The sequence below is a fragment of the Haliotis asinina genome, chromosome 10 (genome assembly GCF_037392515.1).
Source record: "Haliotis asinina isolate JCU_RB_2024 chromosome 10, JCU_Hal_asi_v2, whole genome shotgun sequence".
Classification (NCBI taxonomy): domain Eukaryota; kingdom Metazoa; phylum Mollusca; class Gastropoda; order Lepetellida; family Haliotidae; genus Haliotis; species Haliotis asinina.
Genome location: NC_090289.1, coordinates 7,887,009 through 7,909,258, shown reverse-complemented (window position 1 = coordinate 7,909,258; position 22,250 = coordinate 7,887,009). Strand labels below are relative to the sequence as shown.

Here is a 22,250-nt window from a genome sequence, read left to right as displayed (position 1 = left end):
TAGCAAGTAAATCTATGGAAATTATGTCAAGTGGCCCAGTATAAGTGGCACAGTTGCCAATGACATTCCAAAGTGACAGAAAGGTGTGAAGTTTTAAACTTGGTATGAGGACACAGCCCATGTTATATTCATAACCAGTGACAGTGTCAGTGTTCCTCCAATCCAGATTGCAGCCGTGAGTCCAGCTGACATCAACTATGATGAATCTCTGTCTACCCTCCGATATGGTAAGATGTTTTACTTAATAGCTCATTTGTTAAGGTAACTGAACCCCTCGTGTTCTCTGGTCCGATGAGTGAACACTTTAACCACACAGCTACACACCGACCCAGTGTATTAGTGAAAGGATAAGGTAGACATAAGGGCATTTACTTTGATGTATATGATTTTAGGAATGAGTATTGCTTTCAGAAATGTTTGTAAAGTCATCAGATTTGTTACCATGAATGAAGGTCAACTTTGTTCATGTCACAAATGGCTGCCACTGTTGCAGAGAGGAAATAGAACCTTGTGTCCAAGATGGAAGACCAAGTAGACAAAATATACAAGTAACACCAATCTTGTTACATAATTATTAAAAGTTGTTATCCATAAATAATGATGATTTTATGTGTAATCAAATCACTTCTCTGAAAACAATTTATTTGACCCAATCTCATATTCAGAGGATAATTACGAATAAAGAGAGTGAAAATGTAGTCTGAATGTTAGAAATTTTGGTTCACATAGTTGTGCTCATTGTTTCAAACACTTTAAAGACATTTTACTCAATTTAGCCATACATCCTTTATAAATCATGTGAAACACCCAAAACTTTATGTGAAAGAAAGAAAAAGGGCTATCAAACATATGAAATTCAATTCGAGTATTTGAAAGAATTCTGTAATTTTAACGGTTGATGTCTACAGTGAGACAATGAGGTTCTTTATTATACTCCAGCGTACTTTAATTGTCTATATTAACATGTTAATTGTTCTGAAGAATTAATTGTTAAAGACTAGTCATTGATAACAGGAGTTGCGGTGCTTAATGCTCCCTACATGAGTTGTACTTAAACATTACAACCCTCCCTAAGTACAGGACAGATATCATTAGTGTCAGTTTTATATGACTGTATATGTAATTTCCAAAGTAAGTTGGAATGAAAATCACGTGAATGCCTATATCCGTATTTAAACAGCCAGTTTAAATGATGGTTCCTTAATAACCATCTTTCATATAATATAACTGGGAATATATCTTATATGTGCTGCATTAACTTTTATGAGTATGTTGTAGGATGTTTAAGATTTCAGTACAGTTATTAGAAATATCTTTTTTCTATATATATGACCCTGTCTATAGATCTTTACTAGTGATATATTAATCAGATGTCAAACTTTATATATGTCCTTCACTGGAAATTCTTTTACAATGTGGTAAGCTGCCAGATTGGCCTTATGCAACATGTTGTCCCTTCCCTCTGGCGGGATCTACTGACCATGAGTTTGAATCCAAAATTTGACATAATTATGGTACTTACCTTACCATACCCATGGTGAATGTCAGAATCAGTTTCACCAAGGATGTCCCACTTCATCACAGCTGTCACAGTTAAAATACATAAACACTTGTGATGAAGGCTTTTGTTAATAGTATTTGCCTCTATGTCATATTAGCTGACCGAGCCAAGCAGATCAAAACAACTGCATCAGTCAATGAAGACCCGACAGAGAAGCTGATCCGTGAACTGCAGGAAGAGAATGAGAGGCTAAAGGCTGCTCTGGCTGGCAATCCAAATGCCATTGCCAAAGTTGGTGATGATGATGACGATGATGATGGAATGACAGAAGAAGGTAGGCATGTTTTCTAAGATCACAAAGAAATTTGACAGACCATGAAAATTTGACAAAGGGGAAAGATTTACATTAATTGAACATAGTGCTAGCTGTTATAGACTATCCTGAGAGCAGAGGGTCAGTTAGAGCACTTGGCCACATCTGCTAAAAGGTGTTAAATAATGGGGCTTGTTGTTGCACTGCCTGGCCTACTGCATTAAGGGACATGTACAAAGAGATACACACAACTGTTAGTATTTGTAATGCAATGTTTCTTTACACTTTGCTCAGAGAGGAAGAAGGAATATCAGAGTATTATGGAGGAGAATGCTCGTCAAATGGAGGAAATGAAGAAGACATTTGAGGAAAAACTAGCTTTGGCCAGAGAACAAAGTGGGGTAGGTGTGCAGATAATAGTGCTGGCCAGAAAGACATCTAGAGTATGTGTCCAGAAAGTAGTATTAGTCTGGAGACCTTCAGTTAGCTTACAGATAGTGTGTGAAATAGTTTCCAAAGTTGGACTGGCTATCCCTGAAAGTTACTAGCCCACAAAATACTTCATTAGGCTGAAAATTTGAATGTAAAAGCTTATCAAAAGATTACAAAAAGGTTAAATACCATCATTCATCAGGCCATAATCTTGCATGATTTAGAAGTGTATTATGACTTAACAAGTCGGAGAGAGTGATGCATTTTAAGAAACAGATCCCATGAAAATTCACTGGCCTGGGACTGTGGAGATAGAGTTTTACAGGCCCAAGTGGAATTTTACTAGCCGTGGGCTTGCATGCCAGTGACTACACTGGTTACAGGGTGTAGTTCTTGCTACAGTGCAGTCTTAGGATTGTGTGCAGAATCTAGTGCATGATAGGCAGGACACTTGTGTTAGTTGAAGCACAATTGGGAGTTGATGGTTAGTAGGACTAGATCTTAGACTGTGGTATAGATTCTGCAGAAGCTGACTTTAGTTGGTGGAAGGACGTAGTGAAGTTAGTATTAGTTACAGGGATTAAACATGTGGCGTGGAATGAAACAGATGTATGCTGAGTATGTACTGTTGGCTAGTGATGTGTACAGATAGGTCTGGGAAACACAGGAGCTTGGTACAGAGGCTTGGTACAAGGACATGTTGAACATTCTGTATCTCCCTGACTGTTCATTCAATGATATAACTGTCCATTACTTCAGACGGGCCAGGGTAACATTGCTGAAATCATGGAAAAGAAGAAGACAATTCCCCACCTCTCCAACTTGAACCCTGACCCCCAGCTAACTGGACACATTGTATCATTCATCGACAGTCCCAGGAAAACGATTGGGAAGAAAGACTGCGACTTGGTTGTCATGGGTCCAAGGTGAGGATTGTACAAAGCAAATATGAATCTGAATATGGTCATCCAGTGATCAAAAACATGAGCATCAATTTACACAGTTTGAATATGATGATATGTGTCAACCAAGTCAGACTGCCAAAGCAGCCAGGAAGCACAGTCATGGGTTTAAATAAAGTATTCAACAACTGATATTCATTGGTCTCTCAGTGAGTGAGTGAGTGAGTGAGTGAGTGAGTGAGTGAGTGAGTGAGTGAGTGAGTGAGTGAGTGAGTGAGTTTTATGCCACACTCAGCAATATTCCAGCTATATGGCGGGGGTCTGTAAAAATCGAGTCTGGACCAGACAATCCAGTGTCCCAACAACAGTACTGGAAGTCTTTGAAGGGCATTTAGAAGTGAAATGCATAAGAATGAAGATTTTATGGATATCAACTTCTTGATATGAGAACACAACGTTTCGGAGTTAATGCTTACTCCTTCATCAGTCATCACCTGATGGAGTTTCGGAGTTAATGCTTACTCCTTCATCAGTCATCACCTGATGAAGGAGTAAGCATTAACTCCGAAACGTTGTGTTCTCATATAAAGAAGTTGATATCCATAAAATCTTCATTCTTAAGAGTACTTGAAGTTGTACTTTACTCACAAAGTGTAATCTCATATATATCACATGTTACATTTGACCACAAATAACATTGTGTATTCATGCATGGACATAGAAGTACAGTGTTGCAATTCTGCCAGAGTGCTAGTACTACAACACTGACAAAGAGCTACAGTATTACATTTCTTAAAGCCAGCAAGAGTATTTCTCTTCTAATATATGGTTCTATGTTGCTAATCTGACAGTGACAATATTACATTTACCACATAGCTTGACAATGTAAACTGCATGCTGAAACCAACAGTGTTGCTGTTATAACAACTGTAAAACTGTGCTGCAGAATTGGTGACCTACATGCTGTCATCACTGAGGAGGGAGGATCATTCCATATAGAGCCAGCCAGTATAGACTTCAAGACTGTCAGGAATGGTAACATCATCAGCAGCAAGATGGCGCTCAAACACAATGACAGGTATGAGATTATAGCTGTTATTCTTCAGCTCTGACAACACTTGGGTTTCTTTACAGCCATCTTGCAATGAAACGGAGGAATCATTGACAAAGAAGTCCTGAAACCACTAAAATACCATACAGCATAGTCATAATTGAAATTCGCAGAATGTTTATGAAATGAAAGTACTGATGATGACGAATTACAAATAGCATTGTAAATGTATCAATGTAGTCGTTTAACATGATGAGTTCATTTAGACACTGTTAACCATTCATTTGGTCCATTTGTTGTTTGAAAAGCATATCAAGAATTTAGGAAGTTTGAGCCAGTCCCCTTTTAATACGATCCATCCCAACTGTTCTGTTGCTGCCTTGTCTGGTAATGCTGACTATGTCCATGTGTCCAGACTTAGGTTTGGCAGCACCATGTACTTCGTGTACATCAACCCCAAGGAGCGGGATGCGTCCAAGGAACAGTTCCCCGAGGTGACCTACGAGTCAGCCCAGGAGGAGGCAGCGTCCAAGTGGGGCTTCGACATGGACTCTTCCAACAAAACTAGAGGTGATCATGATGCTTGATGTGACGAACAGCAAATAAGTATATTTGTCCATCTTCTCTAAGTGTGTCAAATACAGGTTCTGTAACTAGAATTAAAATTAATACTCAACAAAAAGGTTAAGGACCCCCCCTTAATGTTCAATATTCATAAAATGACCTATTAAATACTTGAATATTGAAAATCGGGATGGTACTCAACTTTTTGGACTGAGAGGCAGAGGTTTGGGATGAAAATGTATAAATTTACTGCATTTTACTGAAATATCTCATTCACGTCCCTGGTTGGGCTTCATGCTAGAAGTGAGATATGGATGTGATTGTTTGCCTCCATCTACTTCCAGATGAAGCCTTGCTGAAGGAAGACATGATAGAGCTGATGCCAAGTGTGGAGGAGTGTAACTCCATCAGTGAAGAGCTCGACAAAAAAATGAAGTTTGAACTCATGATTGTCTCCCCTGAAGCAAGAGGTCAGCTCAAAGGTCGTACAGAGGTGGGTATCTACATACTGACAAATATAACGAAGCAAGATCTGTACTGATAGGATGTTGACTTAATTAATCCCAAAATAATGATTGATTCTGAATCCCAAAATTGCAATAACAACTTTGAAGCAGTGGTATACCCGTGAAGATCCTGGTTAGAATTTGTCTTCATGAACTCATGCTTGTCATAAGAGGCAGCTAACATGATTGCATGATCACACTTGCGTAGATCGTTGTTCATGCTGTTGATCACTTGATTGTCTGGACTGGACCAACAATAGGTGGAATATTGCTAAGTGTCATAGTCAATGTTAATGTATGGCATTTACGACTTTCTTAGCGCTATGAAAGCTTGGAAAATCTATACGCAGCTGTAGCATAACTTGATTCTGGTTCTGTATGAAGGTGATGATCAAAGTGGTGAATCTTGAAACGAAGCATGAATGGATCTGGTCACGTGAGAAGTTCCTCAACAGGAAGTTCCTCATGCAGGAGATGTATGAGAACTTCCAGGATGGAGAAGAGAACTGGGATGTTCCTCAGGTGAGTTCAGGTTCTACTTACAAGGCATGATATTCTCCCCAGGGATCATGGAAAACCAATTATGTGAAAGGTTAAATTTCCAGTAAATTGTGTAAAATCTCAGACTGAAGCTTAGATGCCCAAAAAGGAGTTTGGAAGGACTGTAGTGGATGTGCCAATGTGGAAAGCATTAGATTAAATGTTACATTCCCCAATAAAGCCTGAAAGACCTCAGATTGAACTTTTAATTCCCCCAAATAGTTTGAAAGGCCTTGGAGGTAATGTTGAATTTCACAAAAAAGTGTGGACATTCGTTGCAGGGTAAATTCCTCCAAGGATGAGTGGTCATATATTTCTCAAAAGGAGCTTGGTGACCTTACATGCAAAGTTAACTTTGATATGACTTTGATGTGTTTCTGTATCAACCCAGTGTGCACAGAGGACCAGAGATGAACATTACACATGTTAAATGATGCTAAGGAAGTCTCTAGTGTTAATCTCTTCAGAGAAACCTGTGAGGATCTGGTTTAGAAATGGTCTTCAGTTACCCATGCTTGTTGTAAGAGGTGACTAATGGGATCAGGTGGTCAGACTCACTGACTTGATTGTTGTGTAGTACTGAGGGTGATGGTGTGACACGGGATGGCTGTGTGAAACAGAGGATGGTGTTGCAGGAGTGTATTGACATGGTGTGATGCTGATGTGAATATTGTTGGTCCTGAATGATTGACGGGTACATGACTTCTATAAGCAGGATGGAATGTTGGTACAATCAAAAGCAGGTCTGTCGTATGTTGGATCTGTCCAATTCACTTACTCATTCTCTACAGTGAGCATATTTTTATGTAATGATTATTTAGTTTATTTTGTTTTTCTTACAGGATCAAAAGGTATTTCTTAAAGCAGAGAGTATAAAAAAAAGTCCTTAATTAGCATTTCATCATTTACTGCTTGGTAGAAATCTAGCTATTCTTTAATCTAATTCATTAATTCATACTTATCAGGTAACTTTTTATCATGTCATTTTGTGTTAAATCATTTTGTAAGTATCATTTCTACACACAGACATGTTCAACAATTTAAAATATACTCATGGAAGTAAATAAAGGAACACATGAAAGTACGAATGTTCCTTTATTCTTTTCCAGGTTCCTTCATATTACACAGCAGGTGAAGGTCTGGAAATAAATAAACACTCGTACTTTCATGTGTTACCTTATTAGTTTCTATGAATATATATCTATTATTTTTGAACAAGAGATGTATTGTTGTGTCTATTATATTTTGTCAATATTTGTTTAACGAATGTGAGCTTTTTATTGGGAAAATGATGGCTAATCACATCATAACTTGCGACGTATGTGTTTATTGCATGCAGTTTATGGTGTATTTTTCATAAATATTTTATTCTCTCCCTTGCTTAATGTCATGTGGCATCTCAATGATATGTTTCAGTATTGTGCCTTTTGGTCATGAAATATTTAAGAGAAGAAGATAATTCTCATGTATGTCAGGAAAATTGCTATTTCATTTCAACAGTATTGTTAGATGGTTGTAAACTTGCTTCCAGTCATGTGTCATCTTGTACATTCTGTTTACCATTTCATGCTGTTGTTTAATATTTATTGGAGGGACAATATGCTTTGTTTATTAATTATTAGAGGGTAATATATTGAGCTTATTGATAATTGGTTTTATGATATTATTTGCTTATTAGTCATTGGAGGAGTAATATATTTTGTTTGTAAATTATTGGAGGGACAATATGTTTTGTTTTTAATTTAGCTTAAGGAAAATATGTTCTGTGTATTAATCATTGGTGATAAAATATATTTTGTTTGTAAATTATTCGAGGGATAATATGTTTTGTTTATCATTTGAGGAATAGCACAGTTAGCAATGATGTATTGTCTAAATCTCTAAGATATTTGTCTTGAACTATCAAACAGAATGCCAAAATACATGTAATCCTGAATGTCTACTTCATTCCCATCAAATCCAAATCCACAATCCTAAATCTCAACTATTCCAAAGCCCTTTATCCTATACCGTAACCTTGAATGAAGGATCCAGACACAACGACAATGCCAAGTTGAAATAAACACTCCTATCAACCTTCTGAGACTTAATTACCTCAGCAATCACAGTCTGAAAGTTAAACAGCTTCCCCAATCAAGTCATATTCTGATTTAATTAATCATCTTTACAATTCCCCCCAAAATGTCACAGTAAAATCAGCTCCCCATTAACAATTACAATCCTAAGTTAACTCCCCAATCTCCAAATGATTTACAGTTGCTCAACCCTACCTCCATATGTTATTAGGTATAGACAAATGTCTGACTATCACAGACTAATACATTGCTTGTATAGATGTAGAGTATAGTACACTGAATTAATTAACATACTTTAATCACAATGAGGATTTCCTAGATGACTTATACACATACAGAGGCTTTTAGTTGTCATACACCTAAAGGTTTACTGTTTTTTTTGTTCAGTGCAATCATTTTAGTGATTCCTTTTTGTAATTGACTGATCTTTTTATATGAATATCATCATTTTAAAACTTTATTGACGTATGAAGAAAGTACAAGGTTAGAATAATAACATTTTGATTTCATTTCCTTTTGAAATGTATCACTGTAGAAATAATTTGTGTTGACGTTTTCATACTTTTATCAGAATCTGATTCGTTTTGATATTATTGTTTCCTAGGAAAGGGATCCATTTGAGGATGATTACGAGGCTGAGTTCCATATTGGCAGCGTCAAGGTTTGGCTGCAGTCACTAGGATACTTGGTGAGTTTCTGTGTGAGTTAAAGTGAGTTAAATTTAACATCACATTGGCGATATTTCAGCCATATTGTGAAGTGAGTTTCTCTACTGCATCAATACAGAGGTAACCACTGAACACAAGCCTAACTGTATACTACTACTACTACTAATAATATGTCTATTTATATTGTGCCAACTGCCATTCATGAGGTGAATGCTCAAAGCAGTCAAAGCAGACGTTATTATTACCCTGGATAACCCAAGCTGCCTGTTAGGCGATAGAAGTTTATAGTCACATGACTTTTCCCATCGGGTACCCATTTACACTGTGTTGCCAAGTGAATTGAAATCCTATCTGCATCTTGAAACAAATTGAATCCTTGGTTTCAGATCGATATAGAGGAACAGCTGGAGATCACCGACTTCAAGGGTCAGGAAGTTGGACTACTAAATGTAAGTTTGCATCTGTATTCAAATCCTGAAACAGTATGATTTGCTTGAGTGGCATTCTAGAACTTGATGGTGTAGACATTACAAAGTTTTGTGGATGATCAACTTCTTTATCTTCACAATAGTGACATTTCAATAGCATCTTATACTGTTTTCAGGCATAATTTTCATGCTTGAAAATCTTATGAGAAGTTACACCGAAACATGGCTATTGTGAAAATAAAGAAGTCGGTCATCACCTGTATAGTTTTGTTAACCCTGAAACACGAATTTAAAAAGTGACATGCAAAGAGTTTTTAACAACAGTCTTGATTTCTAGAGAAAAAGAATGAATGGTTTTCATTTCAGAGGCTAAATATGTGTCTAATGCTGAGAGTTTAGTGTAGAATTAATTAATCCTGTTTCTCACTACTCTTTCTGTTTCTGTCTACACTGTATGTACAGTGTTTTCACCTGTTGGCATCATTTGCTATTTGACTGCAAGAGTTGTCTCCCTTGTTGATTTAAAAGTAGTGTCTGAGCCATTCATAAAAAGAAGTTCCTTTTTGGAATGAGTTTTCTCATAATCTGTTGTTATCACTGATTAGAATGGCTTGTCATACGAGGTGCCTGGCTTGGTGACATTTTGTATCATGACATCATTCCCCAGTGGTATGTTTTGTTGCTCTTAATATTAACCACCAGCTTGTGTCCAGACTCAAGTATTTACAGACTGCCGTCACTCATATGGAGTATTGATGAATGCTGCATTAAACAGTACAAATCATGCCAATATGGCTTGTTGGCCATACTATCAACCACAGGTTTACCAGCAGTTGCAGTCATGATAATATATTTGACACCTTTACAGCACTGTGTCTATTATCTTACATCATGTACCATTGCACCTCGGTAATGATAGAATGCAACATTTGAAAACACCATTAGTCAGTAAAGGGTATATTGTATTCTTATGTTGTAAGGTGTGATGTGTAAGATATAAAATGAACTGCTGGCATTATTGAAAAGAAAGGCCTGCGAGCATTTCCCAAGAGAGGAGGGATTACTTTTCAATAATGCCCACGTGTATGTTATATCCAACTTATAAACCAACCGAAGATATATACTTTAGATATAATTTCAATATTTGGTACTGATGAAATCAAATGGGATGAGTCTGGCACCTGACCCCTCACCTTGCACGCTCACTGAGCACACTTACCCATCTTGTGAGAAAGACACGGTTCATACCAGAAACAATCTCATTCCTCAGAGTGATCCTTCATAGGCTAGTGGATAAAACTGCCAAGCCAGGAAACGAAGGGTTAAGGGTTCAAAACTAGGTGTCAGCAGCCAAATTGTCAAAAATGTCATATTTTATGATCATATTCAGTGATGGCAAGACTAGGTCATATCAATCTTCAAACCAAGTAATAATTCAAAGTTCCGGAGCAGAGGGACATTATTAATATGATTATTGAGAAAATTGCCCGAGGAAGCGGGATTGTATGAGATGTGAGGGATATTACAAAATAAAAACGTCCACCGATTGTATGAGATGTGACATCCTCGATATCTCCAGGGTATACGTTCCGATAAGTCTCCACTATACCCTGGAGGCATCTACGGCTCTGCCCAATAAATTTGTTACCTCCCTTGACTGGCTTTTTATCCAATCAGGTGTCTATGCTGGGAAGTTGAGCGAACCAATCACAACTCACTCTCGCAATTTAAATTATCTCACCGATTAAACTTGGCAAACAAACCATGCAGAGGTTCTCTGAAAGAGGTAGATTGGGTTCTTGCATATATATTTAAAAAGTTTCGGACCTATAAATTTGTCTGTATGATTTCCCCAAATTGTGAGTCACACGGCGAGCAAACCTTCTGGCTACTGTGAGAATGCGGAGCCAGCAAAGGGAGGTAATAAAATTATCGTGCCGACCCGTAGATGCGTCCAGGGTATAGTAGAGACTTTTCGGAACGTATACCCTGGAGATATCGAGGATGGAGATGTGAGGGATATTACAAAATAAAAGCGTCCACTGAGAACAATAGAGTGATGTTACTGGAGGTTTTTAAGTTCACTGACACACTAACAAACTCACTCATCCTCTCACTGTCCACCAACAGGTTGTTGTGTCTCCATGTGACAAGAAGGGTAAACCCTTGAAGGAGGACACGTATGTGGAGAACCCCCTGGAACTGAAGGGCAAAGATGTCTCCTTCGTTGTTCAGGTCAACAGCGCCAGAGGTCTCCCGAACAAGTTCACTGTGAGTAGTATCAGTAGATGGGTAGATGAAGCGGTCATCATTACGTATTGATGATAAAAATGAGTACCAGAGGTTTTCAATAACCGTATTCCTCACTTCACCAATGTTGAGTGTATTGTTCCCATTTGGGACAGCTGTCTGTACCCATACTGCAAAAGTACCACAGTCATGGTCTAGATGACGGCAGAATCCCCTTGAAAGTCATTCCTACTGTGTATCCTATTGATCTGTTGATTGTTGAAGGGGCATTCCTACTGAGTATCCTGTTGATCTGTTGATTGTTGAAGGGGCATTCCTACTGAGAATCCTGTTGATCTGTTGATTGTTGAAGGGGCATGCCTACTGAGTGTCCTATTGATCTGTTGATTGTTGAAGGGGCATTCCTACTGAGTATCCTATTGATCTGTTGATTGTGAAGGGGCATTCCTACTGTGTATCCTATTGATCTGTTGATTGTTGAAGGGGCATTCCTACTGAGTATCCTATTGATCTGTTGATTGTGAAGGGGCATTCCTACTGTGTATCCTTGTTAAAGAGACAGTTCCTTGGAACGGGTTGTTGCTGTAGTTGTTCTATATTTCTGTATCCTGATATCCCAGAACTCTTCACTTACAAATAGTAGCCCAGACTCATGTCACACACAGTTGCATATCCTGTCAAATGGTCTCATGGCAGGTGATGAGTAGCAGTGCAAGACTGCTGGGGTGAAGTTGTGGATCAGTGCCTTTTACATGAGTAATACTGTGTTGCAGGATGTATATGCCAAGTACACAGTGTACTTGGATGAGGAATACACCAGCACCAGCAAGGTAACTGGCACCACCAACCCAGACTGGAAACACAAGAAACAGCTCAACTTTACGGCTGTTGATGAAGCTGTAAGTTATCTCACTTATTTCACACTGATGACCTCATGAAGTTGAAATGTTATGTATGTTTGTTTCTTCTGACTAGCATCTCCTTATACTGACAGATATTATGGCGAACAACTTCTATTACATGTCTCTTGTGAGTGGAATGTTTTGATGCAGTTTCTTTTACCGTCGTCAAAAATATAGCATTTTCCTGTTCATTGATCTGGACGTACATCAATGTTAACTTGATCACATTTCTTCCCCCGGAGAAACGGCAACAAATGAAACATTGCCGTTTCTTTATGAAATAATAAGCAGGAAATATTAGAACATTTTTATTTTTCTTCCATGCTATGGCATTTGAACTTGTCATACCAAAGTTTATGAAGTTATATTTTTCATGAAACGTCATAATGTATACCATCACTGCAATTGTACAAACAGATGTGGCTTTGATATGGCCAGCACGGCAACCTTATTGGAAATACAGACATTCAAAGTTAATGTTTTGAATGTTAAAGCACAGTGACACATTGTAATCATGTCCCAGTTAATGTACGTGAATATTTCCAGTTCATCAACTACCTGAACACCAGCGCCATCATGGTGCAGATTTGGGGAAAACAGAAGCCGCCCAAGACCAAGAAGTCTGTGAACACAGCTCAGGCAATGATGGCTCAGAGTCTGCGGAAGGGCCAGGTGGCAGCAGCCAATACCAACGCCAAGGTAAGGGTGTCTGCTCTCTCTATCTAACATGATATCCAATGGCTGAGAGTTGGTGAATATGTAGTAAAGACACAACAAACAAAAAAAGTGTATTAAATAAGTGTGTCTTAAGAAATGTGTGTGAATGAACATGTGTGTCACAAGTCACGGGTGCATGATGGATAGGTGGTAAAGCATGCAGTTTTTGCTGTAACAAACGGACAGTGATATGATTTAAGGGGGGCATGAGAAATGGGTTTTACACATTGTACCCATGGAATGGAGCCATGAAATTCAGCATTATGACAAGTAAACACTTTAGCCATTTGGCTTACCTACTGCTTTGACTTAAATGAAGTGTAATAAATGCTCTTATGACTGTTTTACAGGAAGAATAGAGATTTGTAAGGATGTGTATATTGTCTGTTTCCAGAGGTTTGATCCTGAAAAGGTCAAGTACATGATGGAAGTCGCCATGTTGAAGAAGAGACAAGAAATGATGGAACTTAAAATGGTAAATTGTTTTCTTCAGCAATACTTGCTGCTGGCACAACTCGTTTCTTTGGATTTTCACTGTGGGATTTCAGTGTCTAAAAATACTGTTTGTTGTTGTTAACCAAAAGTGCCAATCTGTTTGCTTAGGATAGTGAAGAAGTGTTATGACTGAGAATGCTTCTCTGAACAATATTGATATTACACAGCCTATGACGAGAGAGATGAGTCATGAAGATTATAGATCTTATCCCTGTATGGAAGGCAAATTCTTGATGAGGAGAGGAAATTCTGAAGTGATACAAATCTCTGATACGTAGGACTTTGGTCAACCAACACATTTGTGAGACTCACAAGCTCAGGAAGGGTTCTGAAAAACCAGTAATCATTATAAGGGCCTAGATTTTCGAAGCTCTGTTAGTGCTAAGATAGTTGTAAGTGCCATACATTAACATTAACTTTCGATTGTCTCAGCGCTAAGAGAACTTTGAAAATCTAGGCCCAGGGCAATATGAACACTTGACCATAAGATTGTGGCACACCTGAAAAATACCGGAACTATTCTGGGGTTCAATAGGTCCCCTACCACATCTTGCCTAAAGATCTGACTCATGAGAAGTTGGTGGATAAATTGTGTTGTGCATTTGTACAGGTTGTCTTGGAACATTTGCTTGAAAGTGAACTACTGTTGTTACAGAAATCCATGAAGCGGATGTTGGAGCTGGCAGAGGAACACAAGAAAAAGAAGTTGTCTACCAAACTGATCAAGGACATCTACCATGCTCAGACATCTGATGCTGCCGAGAAGTGCCTGAAGCTAGTGCCCCAGGAGAAAGGTAAATAGGGGTACGTGTACCGATATATACAGGATGTAAACAAGTGCTCACATTGACTCCTGAAGCAAGGTTTTCTCCTTGAATTATGAATGTGGTGTTAGGTTTCTGCATGAAACATGTGTCTAGGGGCTGCTTTGGTGATGGAGTACTATGCCCCATTTCACAAAGCTCTCGTAAGCTTAGGATCTCGTAACTTTTGTAGCATTTGTACCTCATATAGTGTAACATAGGAGGTACGAATACTACAAGAAAAGTTATGAGATCTTAGGATTACATGAGTTTTGTGCAATTGGGCCCAGGTCTTTTGTAAACATCTTATGAAGATAGAAGTGTTATGATCACAGGTGTCAATTGGTTGACAAAACTAAATGATCTCTGATAATGACAGCAGTATTGATCTAATGATAGCTGACACTTTTGAATAGGTAGAAAAGAGTTTAAATTCAAGAACTCAAAACGAATCAAGCTGCTGGTTTTGAGAACTGATTATAACCCAAAAGTCTACACATTAATTGTTGTCTTTAAAACAACTAAAAAAAAAATTCTCGATCTGTTTTACCCTCACTTATATTTTTAACATTCAAAGACGATGAGGTCCTGGACATTGAAACTGTAGAGGTCACAGACGGTCCAAGGTCACAAAGGTTTTGTTGTTGGAAATCGGGTGTATTTTGGCTCTCGTAAGTCAAGTTGGATTTTCTTGTGGTCACAGTGCACCCTGAGTGCAGTGGCTGCAGCACGTATTTGGTGCAGGGAGCATATCCTAACATTTGGGTATAATCACATAACGTTTATGCATACTGACTGCATGATGCATATATAGCAGTGCTTCTGTTATCTGTTATTCCACCAATAACACCTTTCATATGTGCAACACAGTGTATTCACATCTGTTAGTCTCTAGGTACTACAAGGTAGAGGAAGTTTCATGTTTTGGTATCCATATGTCAAGTTGGTTACTAGATCCTCATGATTCTTGGTCCTTTCTAAAATAATTTAGTGATAAATTTGCCAAATATTGTTTACCTTTAATCTCATTGTACTGTTGTGCTGAATCTGATAAACCCACACTGTAAAATAGAGGAATTCATATCATGACAAGGAGTATTATAGATGATATTTCCATGCATACAAATTTTTCAGGGCTAATTCTTGCCAAATGGATCACTGAGAATTTATGATTTGGGTAACCATTATATTCATTCTGATAATAACATTCAGTTTCTAAAAATTGCCCCTCCTATGTGAAAAAGGTCTTGTCTACAAAACAAACAAATTTTATAACCTCCCTTAACCTTTCCCATAATTTGTGGTCGGTTCCTGCCAGCCCAGAATACAACAACAAAACCTCATGGGTGTAGTTTGTGTACTGGTGATCCAAGGACAAATATCCTCTGTTAAAATATCAGTCTCATTCATGGTAGTCATCAAAAGGACAAGCACCTGTTCCAAGCTCTGCCCAACTCTGGTCTGAACTGGTCTTCAGCAACCCACACTTATCACTGTGTCCCAATTCATCAATGTATGCTCATGATGTAAGTCACTGAATTGTCTGGTCAAGACTCAGCTATGTACACCCTGCCATCAGGTACCGTGGGAATTTCTCAGTGTATCATTCAACAACAAACAAAACTGAAACACAACTTGCTCCCAAAATGAGACTAACATCTTCACTGTACATTGTTTAGGATTTCTTCCTTTTTGGATTTATGGAACCTATAATTCTTTTATGTGAGCCATACATTCAAACAGGGTGATGCTGTAGTTGTAATGTAGCTCTTGTGTTGAGAGCATAGATAAAGTCAACTGTGACATACCAAGGTCACATGTTACTTTAGGTTTTCCAGTCTCTGGGTATTGCTTAATAGCATCATTTAACAGTGGAAGCTTCATGTCTTCTACAAGTGTAGGGATACGTGAGTGCTACCCTAGGGTATTATACTGGTCAGTGAGGGAGGATTCAGTTTACTTTCTGTTTATAACACTGGATAATCAAATCAGCCCTTGTCATAGTACTTTGTACTAATGAACTAGTTGAGCATCTAACTGTATGGCTAGACAAAAGGAGAAATGAAATTAGATTACTAAAGCGTAATCCCTAGTATAACATATGGTGTAATCGGATTAGGTGGAGTTAATTTGTGATACAATAGGTTTTATGAACTTGTCTGACTGGTGTCACATTGAGTAGTCTTCAGTCATGGAGTGAGTGAGCCAGTCAGTCAGCACTAGAAATTGGCTTCACACATGGGAAATTGAACATGGGTCTTCGGCGTCATGCATTAACAATAGGGTAACAAACTGTTCCCTCAGTCAAGGATGTGTCATTGTGCAGTTCAAATTCAACCTGTATAATTCCATGCCATTCAGAATGATTAAAAGGTGTATTGTTCCTTAGATAGGTATGTCAATGTGCACAGCATTGTTCTAGTATGTTATCTGCTTAATATTTGTTGTAGTTATTACATTTAATCCCATATATTATTTGATATTACATATTCATCACCATTTAACTCATGATCAATTCATGACAATGCCTGCCAAAGTGTTGTAATGTCATAGAATGTAATACAGTATTTGGTTGGATTGATAATTGTATGCACATATATGTAATTGGCCAATGCATAAATTGTTGGATTGTTGTGGAATTTTAAGCATTAATATTAAACTGTTCTTAATTTTTTAAAATTTTGAAACACTTTTTGAATACGTTGCCTTTTAGTTTGAATAACCAAACTACTGTATAGTGAAAATGCTTAATTGACTTTTTAGAAGGTGCTATTTGATGAACGTAGAGAGTTCTCTGGATTTCATCTTCGTCTGTTCATTGATACGACAGAACTGATCCAGAAACATATCAAAGAATAAAGGAAGATGAAGTCAAAAAACTCTTTATGTTCATCAAAATGTAATAGTTGCCTTTTGTTGAACCCACTGAGGCTTAAACACTAATACTGGCATCAAGGCACATATTGTCACTGATGGGGTCTCAACACTACACTTAAGGATCTATATAGTAATAGGACTCCATCAGTGACAGTGTATACTTTGATCTCAGTGTTTAGCAAGTCCCTGTTGTTGTCCTCAAGAAAACAGTATTTAGTCATACAAATCACTTGACAAGAATATCTAATACTTTATGACCATTATATGAAAGATTTATGACTGCATAAAACTTCAGGAATCTCTTTTGTTTTCTTATGGGGATGTAATCACTAAACTGTAACCTACAACCACAGTTTTCCTGAGTTTTGAGGAACCTTAATTAATTGCTTCATAAATTCTGGTCACTAATGATACTGTTTCTTCACTGTAGACGATGATGACAGCAGTGACAGTGACAGCGACAGCGACAGCAGCGATGATGAAAAAAAGACAAAATCCCAAAAGAAAAAGGCACCTGTGAAGCAACCTCCCCAGAGTCCAAGAAAAGATCGACCTGACAGTGTTGCAAAGAAATCTTCAACCTGTGTTTTGTTGTAAAAATACTTCTAACAGTTATATGCTGTACATACAACTTAGATGTGTACAAAGTCATATATGTCATGAATTATCTGGAACCATCTTTAGATGAACTCATGTATATAATATTTGTTTACTTGTGCAAAGTATGTTGTTTTGGATGAAAAATATCTGATAAAAGATTCATTGATTTACATTTCATTCCAGTCAAAAAAACAGCAAAACAAGAATATGTTTCAGTGTTTTCAGTATAACACATACCATTGTATTTGTTAAATGGCAAATACATGAGATAGGTGATAACTGTTTTCCAGCTTTTTCCTTTTCTATAAGTATTACACTGTTCAGGACCTTTGGTTAATGGCCTATATATTCCTGGATATAATACTTTTGTCAAAACTGTTTTCTGATTTTAGAATTTGTCTCATTTATATTCATATTTATAGGCTTCCTGTCAAATTATTTTTGCAGCACCCAATGAGATCTCATAATTGATTAAGTCATCAAGAAACATTATTTACATGTTTTAATATTTCTGTTTGCTTTGATAATGAAGATCACCAATCTACTGTGATGATATCTGTGCTTATTGAAACAAATTACACAGGCACTGTGCTGTAAAGAATACTTAACAACCAATACAATTTGAAGGATAAATTTAAGAAATGATATACATACATTACACAATGCTTCCTTGGGTTTGAGAATAGATATGATGAACAGGTAATTATTTGTTCACTGAATACTGTATAATTTTATAAGTCATAAGTAATATCCATGATCTCATATGTTGCTTATTTTACTCAATATGGTGGTCGCAAATTCCATGTTGGACTTCAGAGTTCGTGATTGATACCCAATTGTTTACCCAATTTCTCAGTGTGTTGGAATTTCAAGAAATTCTGATTTAAATGTTGATTGATCCAATATTTTTGTATCAATGTGCCTCCTTTTTTCCAACCTTCAAACCTGTGTATTGATTTTGTTTGTATTTGGCATGTGTACATGTATATCTACTAGTTGTATTTGAATTTATACTAAGACTGAGACAAATTAATTTTGCGGGTTTTGGCATTCATTGCCTCATTTTCCTGAGCCCCTAACCTCATCTTACAAAGAATAATGGCCACTCATGAACTTCTTTCAGGAGTCACAAAGAATATATGACAGTTCTGGTAAATCATACTTGGAAATTTGTTGTGGCCAAGTTCCTATGTACTTGTTAAACTATAATATTTGTTTTCAGATTTTTAAAAATAAACCATTATGAATTTTTTGTGATATAAAACTTGAAGATGAGTGTTTCTTGTGATGGGAATGTGAATATGTATACATCCTGACCAGAAGGTCTTGTTTACCAGACTTTACGTAATGACAAAGGGAGATAACTCTTATCCATCACATAGTGACGTGTAAACAATGTGAAATAATATAGGTTCTTCTTTAATGACATCAAATAATCTGAAGGAAAATTGTCTATATGGACTCAGATATAACATAACCCCAAATCAGTCAGTCACACCTATCGTTTCATGCCATGACACTCCTGTGCAATAACAATACAAGTATAGAATATTTGGGTGTCTCATTCAAATTGCTCCTTCAGCTTTGTCTTGTTAAGTCAAGCATTCTTCTATTAGTTTCCTTTTACTCTATCATCTCAGCACCAGTGTTACTGATGAAAAGATCTTATAATGATGTTCAAATTTGGGGCTTAATTTTTATTTTATGGAGTCTAAGATGGGACTATCATTGAGTGCTAGAGACTTTTATCATTTGATAATGGTACTTATTGGAGTGACCATATACAGATTTTATAGAAGTATAACACACACCTAAGTTGTCTTTAGACTTCAGGTAGGTTGACAAGTTACTAGATGATGATAATTGGATGTAAAACAGATATTTCTGTCATGAGATAAAACCAAAAAAAGTATGTATTTTATGGAATGAAACCAATTGAAATTTTGTCCATTCATGACTTAAATATCCATTCTTAGTGTGGAATATTTGAAACAGTATTCCTTTTTTTCTCTTTTGTGTGGACCAATCATCAGACTGAGCTTTAAACTAGACATTGCAAAATTAAGCAAAAACAAAACAAAGTCCTATTCAATAACCAAAACAAAATTAATACAATGTATAACCAAATATTTTCTCACTGAAAAGTCATAACACAAACAGGTGTTCATTTCTGATGTCACACTCATGGTTCATAAATATTTAGATATGTATTGTTTATATACTTATTATTAGGATATGTAACATTTTTATAGTTTGTTAACAATTTTAGCAATTTTTTTTTTTTTTATTTAAATGAGCCGATACAGCAATCATAGCGCTTCCACAATGTCTCTATAGTCAAACTGAATTAAATCAAATTTTACTGTTAAAAAAGAGCTGTTGATTATCCTTGTATGTTAATTTTTATAAAAATTATTTACATTTTCCTACAACAGTTCATATTTTCCATCATTTATGAAATTGATAAACAATTACTGACTTACAGAGTTTTAAGCTATGGAAATATATCCATTCTTTTATGATGTGGCATAATTCATGTATAGAGACATACCCCATGATTTTAGGACAAGCACTTTATTTGTGTGCGTTCAAATCATTTTGCTGTTTCAATCAAACTCGTACTAATTTGTTTACCATGTAAAAATTTCTCTGTGTCAGAAAAAATTCAGTTTTTATGAAATAAACAAAATTTGTCAATGATATCTTCTGCAAGCAAAGAAACTAGCCAGTAGATGTTTTTGGTGTGTTTTTTCTTCGCATATGGTTAAACTGAACTATTACAAGTTTGTTTGAAAATAGCTGTGGCTCACTAGTAGTTTGTGTGAATTATTAGATAGCAGTTTGTTATTTATCAGATATTATTAACATTTCTTAATTAGTCAGATTTCAGAGAATTTTCTTCTAAATGAGTCCAATTGAGAAGTAGTGTACTCAAACATCAGCGAAATTTTGGTTACATGGATTTGTGCATATCACAAACAAACAGTATGACCTAAAGGACATATCTAAAAAAATGTGTAGTAATTTAAACTGAATTGCATTTTTCAGTTAGCCTGTAATGAATGAAATATCTCTGAAATCTCTACTAGTGACTAGTACTAACAAATGTACGAATGCTTCTGATAATGTCCCTACACGATGCACCAACATCGGCAGCCACTGGTTGTTACCTTCTGTAAGCTATCCTCAAGAGGCTTATTGTTATCAATTCAGAATGAAACATGTTCAGGTTACAAAGAGGGCTTGGAATATAACCGTTGTGCTGGATCAAGAGGGGTCTCTGTTTGTTAGAAGAACAGTTATGTCAAAAACATGCCATACACAATTAAACCAGTAAACCACATTATATCGCAATATTCTGCATATAAGTCAGTGCCTAGTGGAACAGTTGATATGATTCAGATTGTCTCAAGGGATGTTGTATCTTAAATTTCAATTTTTTATTGACCACGTTAGTTAATACTTGCTAACTGAAGGGATACATTGTAGATTTTTTCTGCACATAATAGGCACATCATACATGTACACTCAAAACTAAAGAAATTAAAGATGATATTTTTTGTGTATTTGGTTGGTGTCTAACAAAACATTCACTCCATGCAAACAATCCTCCATCCCCAGCCAATACTTTACAGTTTAGAAGGCAGTGGTTAAGACGTTCACTTGTCATGCCAAACACCCGGGTTCAATTCCCCACATGGGCACAGTGTGTGAAGCCCACTTCTGGTGTCCCCTGCTGTGATATTGCTAAAAGTGGCGTAAAACTAAAGTCACTCACTGTACAGTTTAGATTTGTTGTTACTTGCCTTCTTCCCCTCTTGACTCTCAAACAGCCCTGTAACATGTATTTATGAGAACAGATGTATTAGAATTGCCTTGCTGGGTTGACATGTTAGGCAGGAAGTGCTTTAGATTGTTATATCTAGATGTGTGATATTATGAGTGTTGATAAGAAAATTCTAAAAGGGTTCACTGTCACATGTGGAGATGTCAAGATGCAACTTGTGGTGAGAGGCTTCACAGGTTTTGACGAATATGTAGAGTAAGTCAGCCAGTTTACCCCTTTAGGATTAATAACTGAAGTTCTCACTTTACTCCAAGACTAATGAACATAAGAAAGTTACACTTCAAAACAACCGGATGATATTTCTGAAAAAAATGTTCATAAACACATAATTTTATCAAAAACATTTGAATGCATAAAAAATCTAAATTGTTAAGAAAATCCATAAAAATAAGTCAATGTGTTTTTGTATGACACTGCTGAAATTGAACCAGTTTAGTTTTGAATAAAGTCAGTCTTTAATAAACCGTTTTCTTCTCTCCATTTAAATGAGAAATTCTTGGAGTAGAGTGAAAACGTTGCGATGAACACTGCCACTACCGACATCATGTGATCATGATGTGAGGTGACTCAAATGCTTGTCAAAGCAAGGCTGTGATACAGATGTACATATTTTACACCTTTCATCTTCATTTCAGAAATCATACTTTTCCTCTCCTTAGTCTGAATATGCCTAAGAGGTAGACACAGAAATATTCAAAATGAAGTATTTTTATTAGGGTTTTCCTGGTGAATTCCATACACTGTACTGCAGTAGACAGTATGTTACATATTTAGATTAA

The 22,250-nt window shown here is 36.7% G+C and overlaps 1 protein-coding gene across 1 annotated transcript in view; it reads left to right on the top strand.

Moving 5' to 3' along the window:
* The window catches only part of LOC137298056 (kinesin-like protein KIF28P), a 45,784-nt gene extending 28,108 nt beyond the window's left edge, over nt 1-17,676 (top strand). Inside the window, exons 10-25 of the mRNA XM_067830104.1 lie at nt 167-227; nt 1,659-1,835; nt 2,109-2,215; nt 3,006-3,172; nt 4,095-4,226; nt 4,615-4,769; nt 5,108-5,256; nt 5,654-5,791; nt 8,489-8,572; nt 8,939-9,001; nt 11,111-11,251; nt 12,004-12,129; nt 12,679-12,831; nt 13,244-13,324; nt 14,000-14,138; nt 17,455-17,676. Coding sequence (XP_067686205.1) covers nt 167-227; nt 1,659-1,835; nt 2,109-2,215; nt 3,006-3,172; nt 4,095-4,226; nt 4,615-4,769; nt 5,108-5,256; nt 5,654-5,791; nt 8,489-8,572; nt 8,939-9,001; nt 11,111-11,251; nt 12,004-12,129; nt 12,679-12,831; nt 13,244-13,324; nt 14,000-14,138; nt 17,455-17,621 — 2,040 coding nt within the window. The 3' untranslated portion in view covers nt 17,622-17,676. The remainder of the gene's footprint in view (nt 1-166; nt 228-1,658; nt 1,836-2,108; nt 2,216-3,005; nt 3,173-4,094; nt 4,227-4,614; nt 4,770-5,107; nt 5,257-5,653; nt 5,792-8,488; nt 8,573-8,938; nt 9,002-11,110; nt 11,252-12,003; nt 12,130-12,678; nt 12,832-13,243; nt 13,325-13,999; nt 14,139-17,454) is intronic.
* The last annotated feature ends 4,574 nt before the right edge of the window (nt 17,677-22,250 follow it).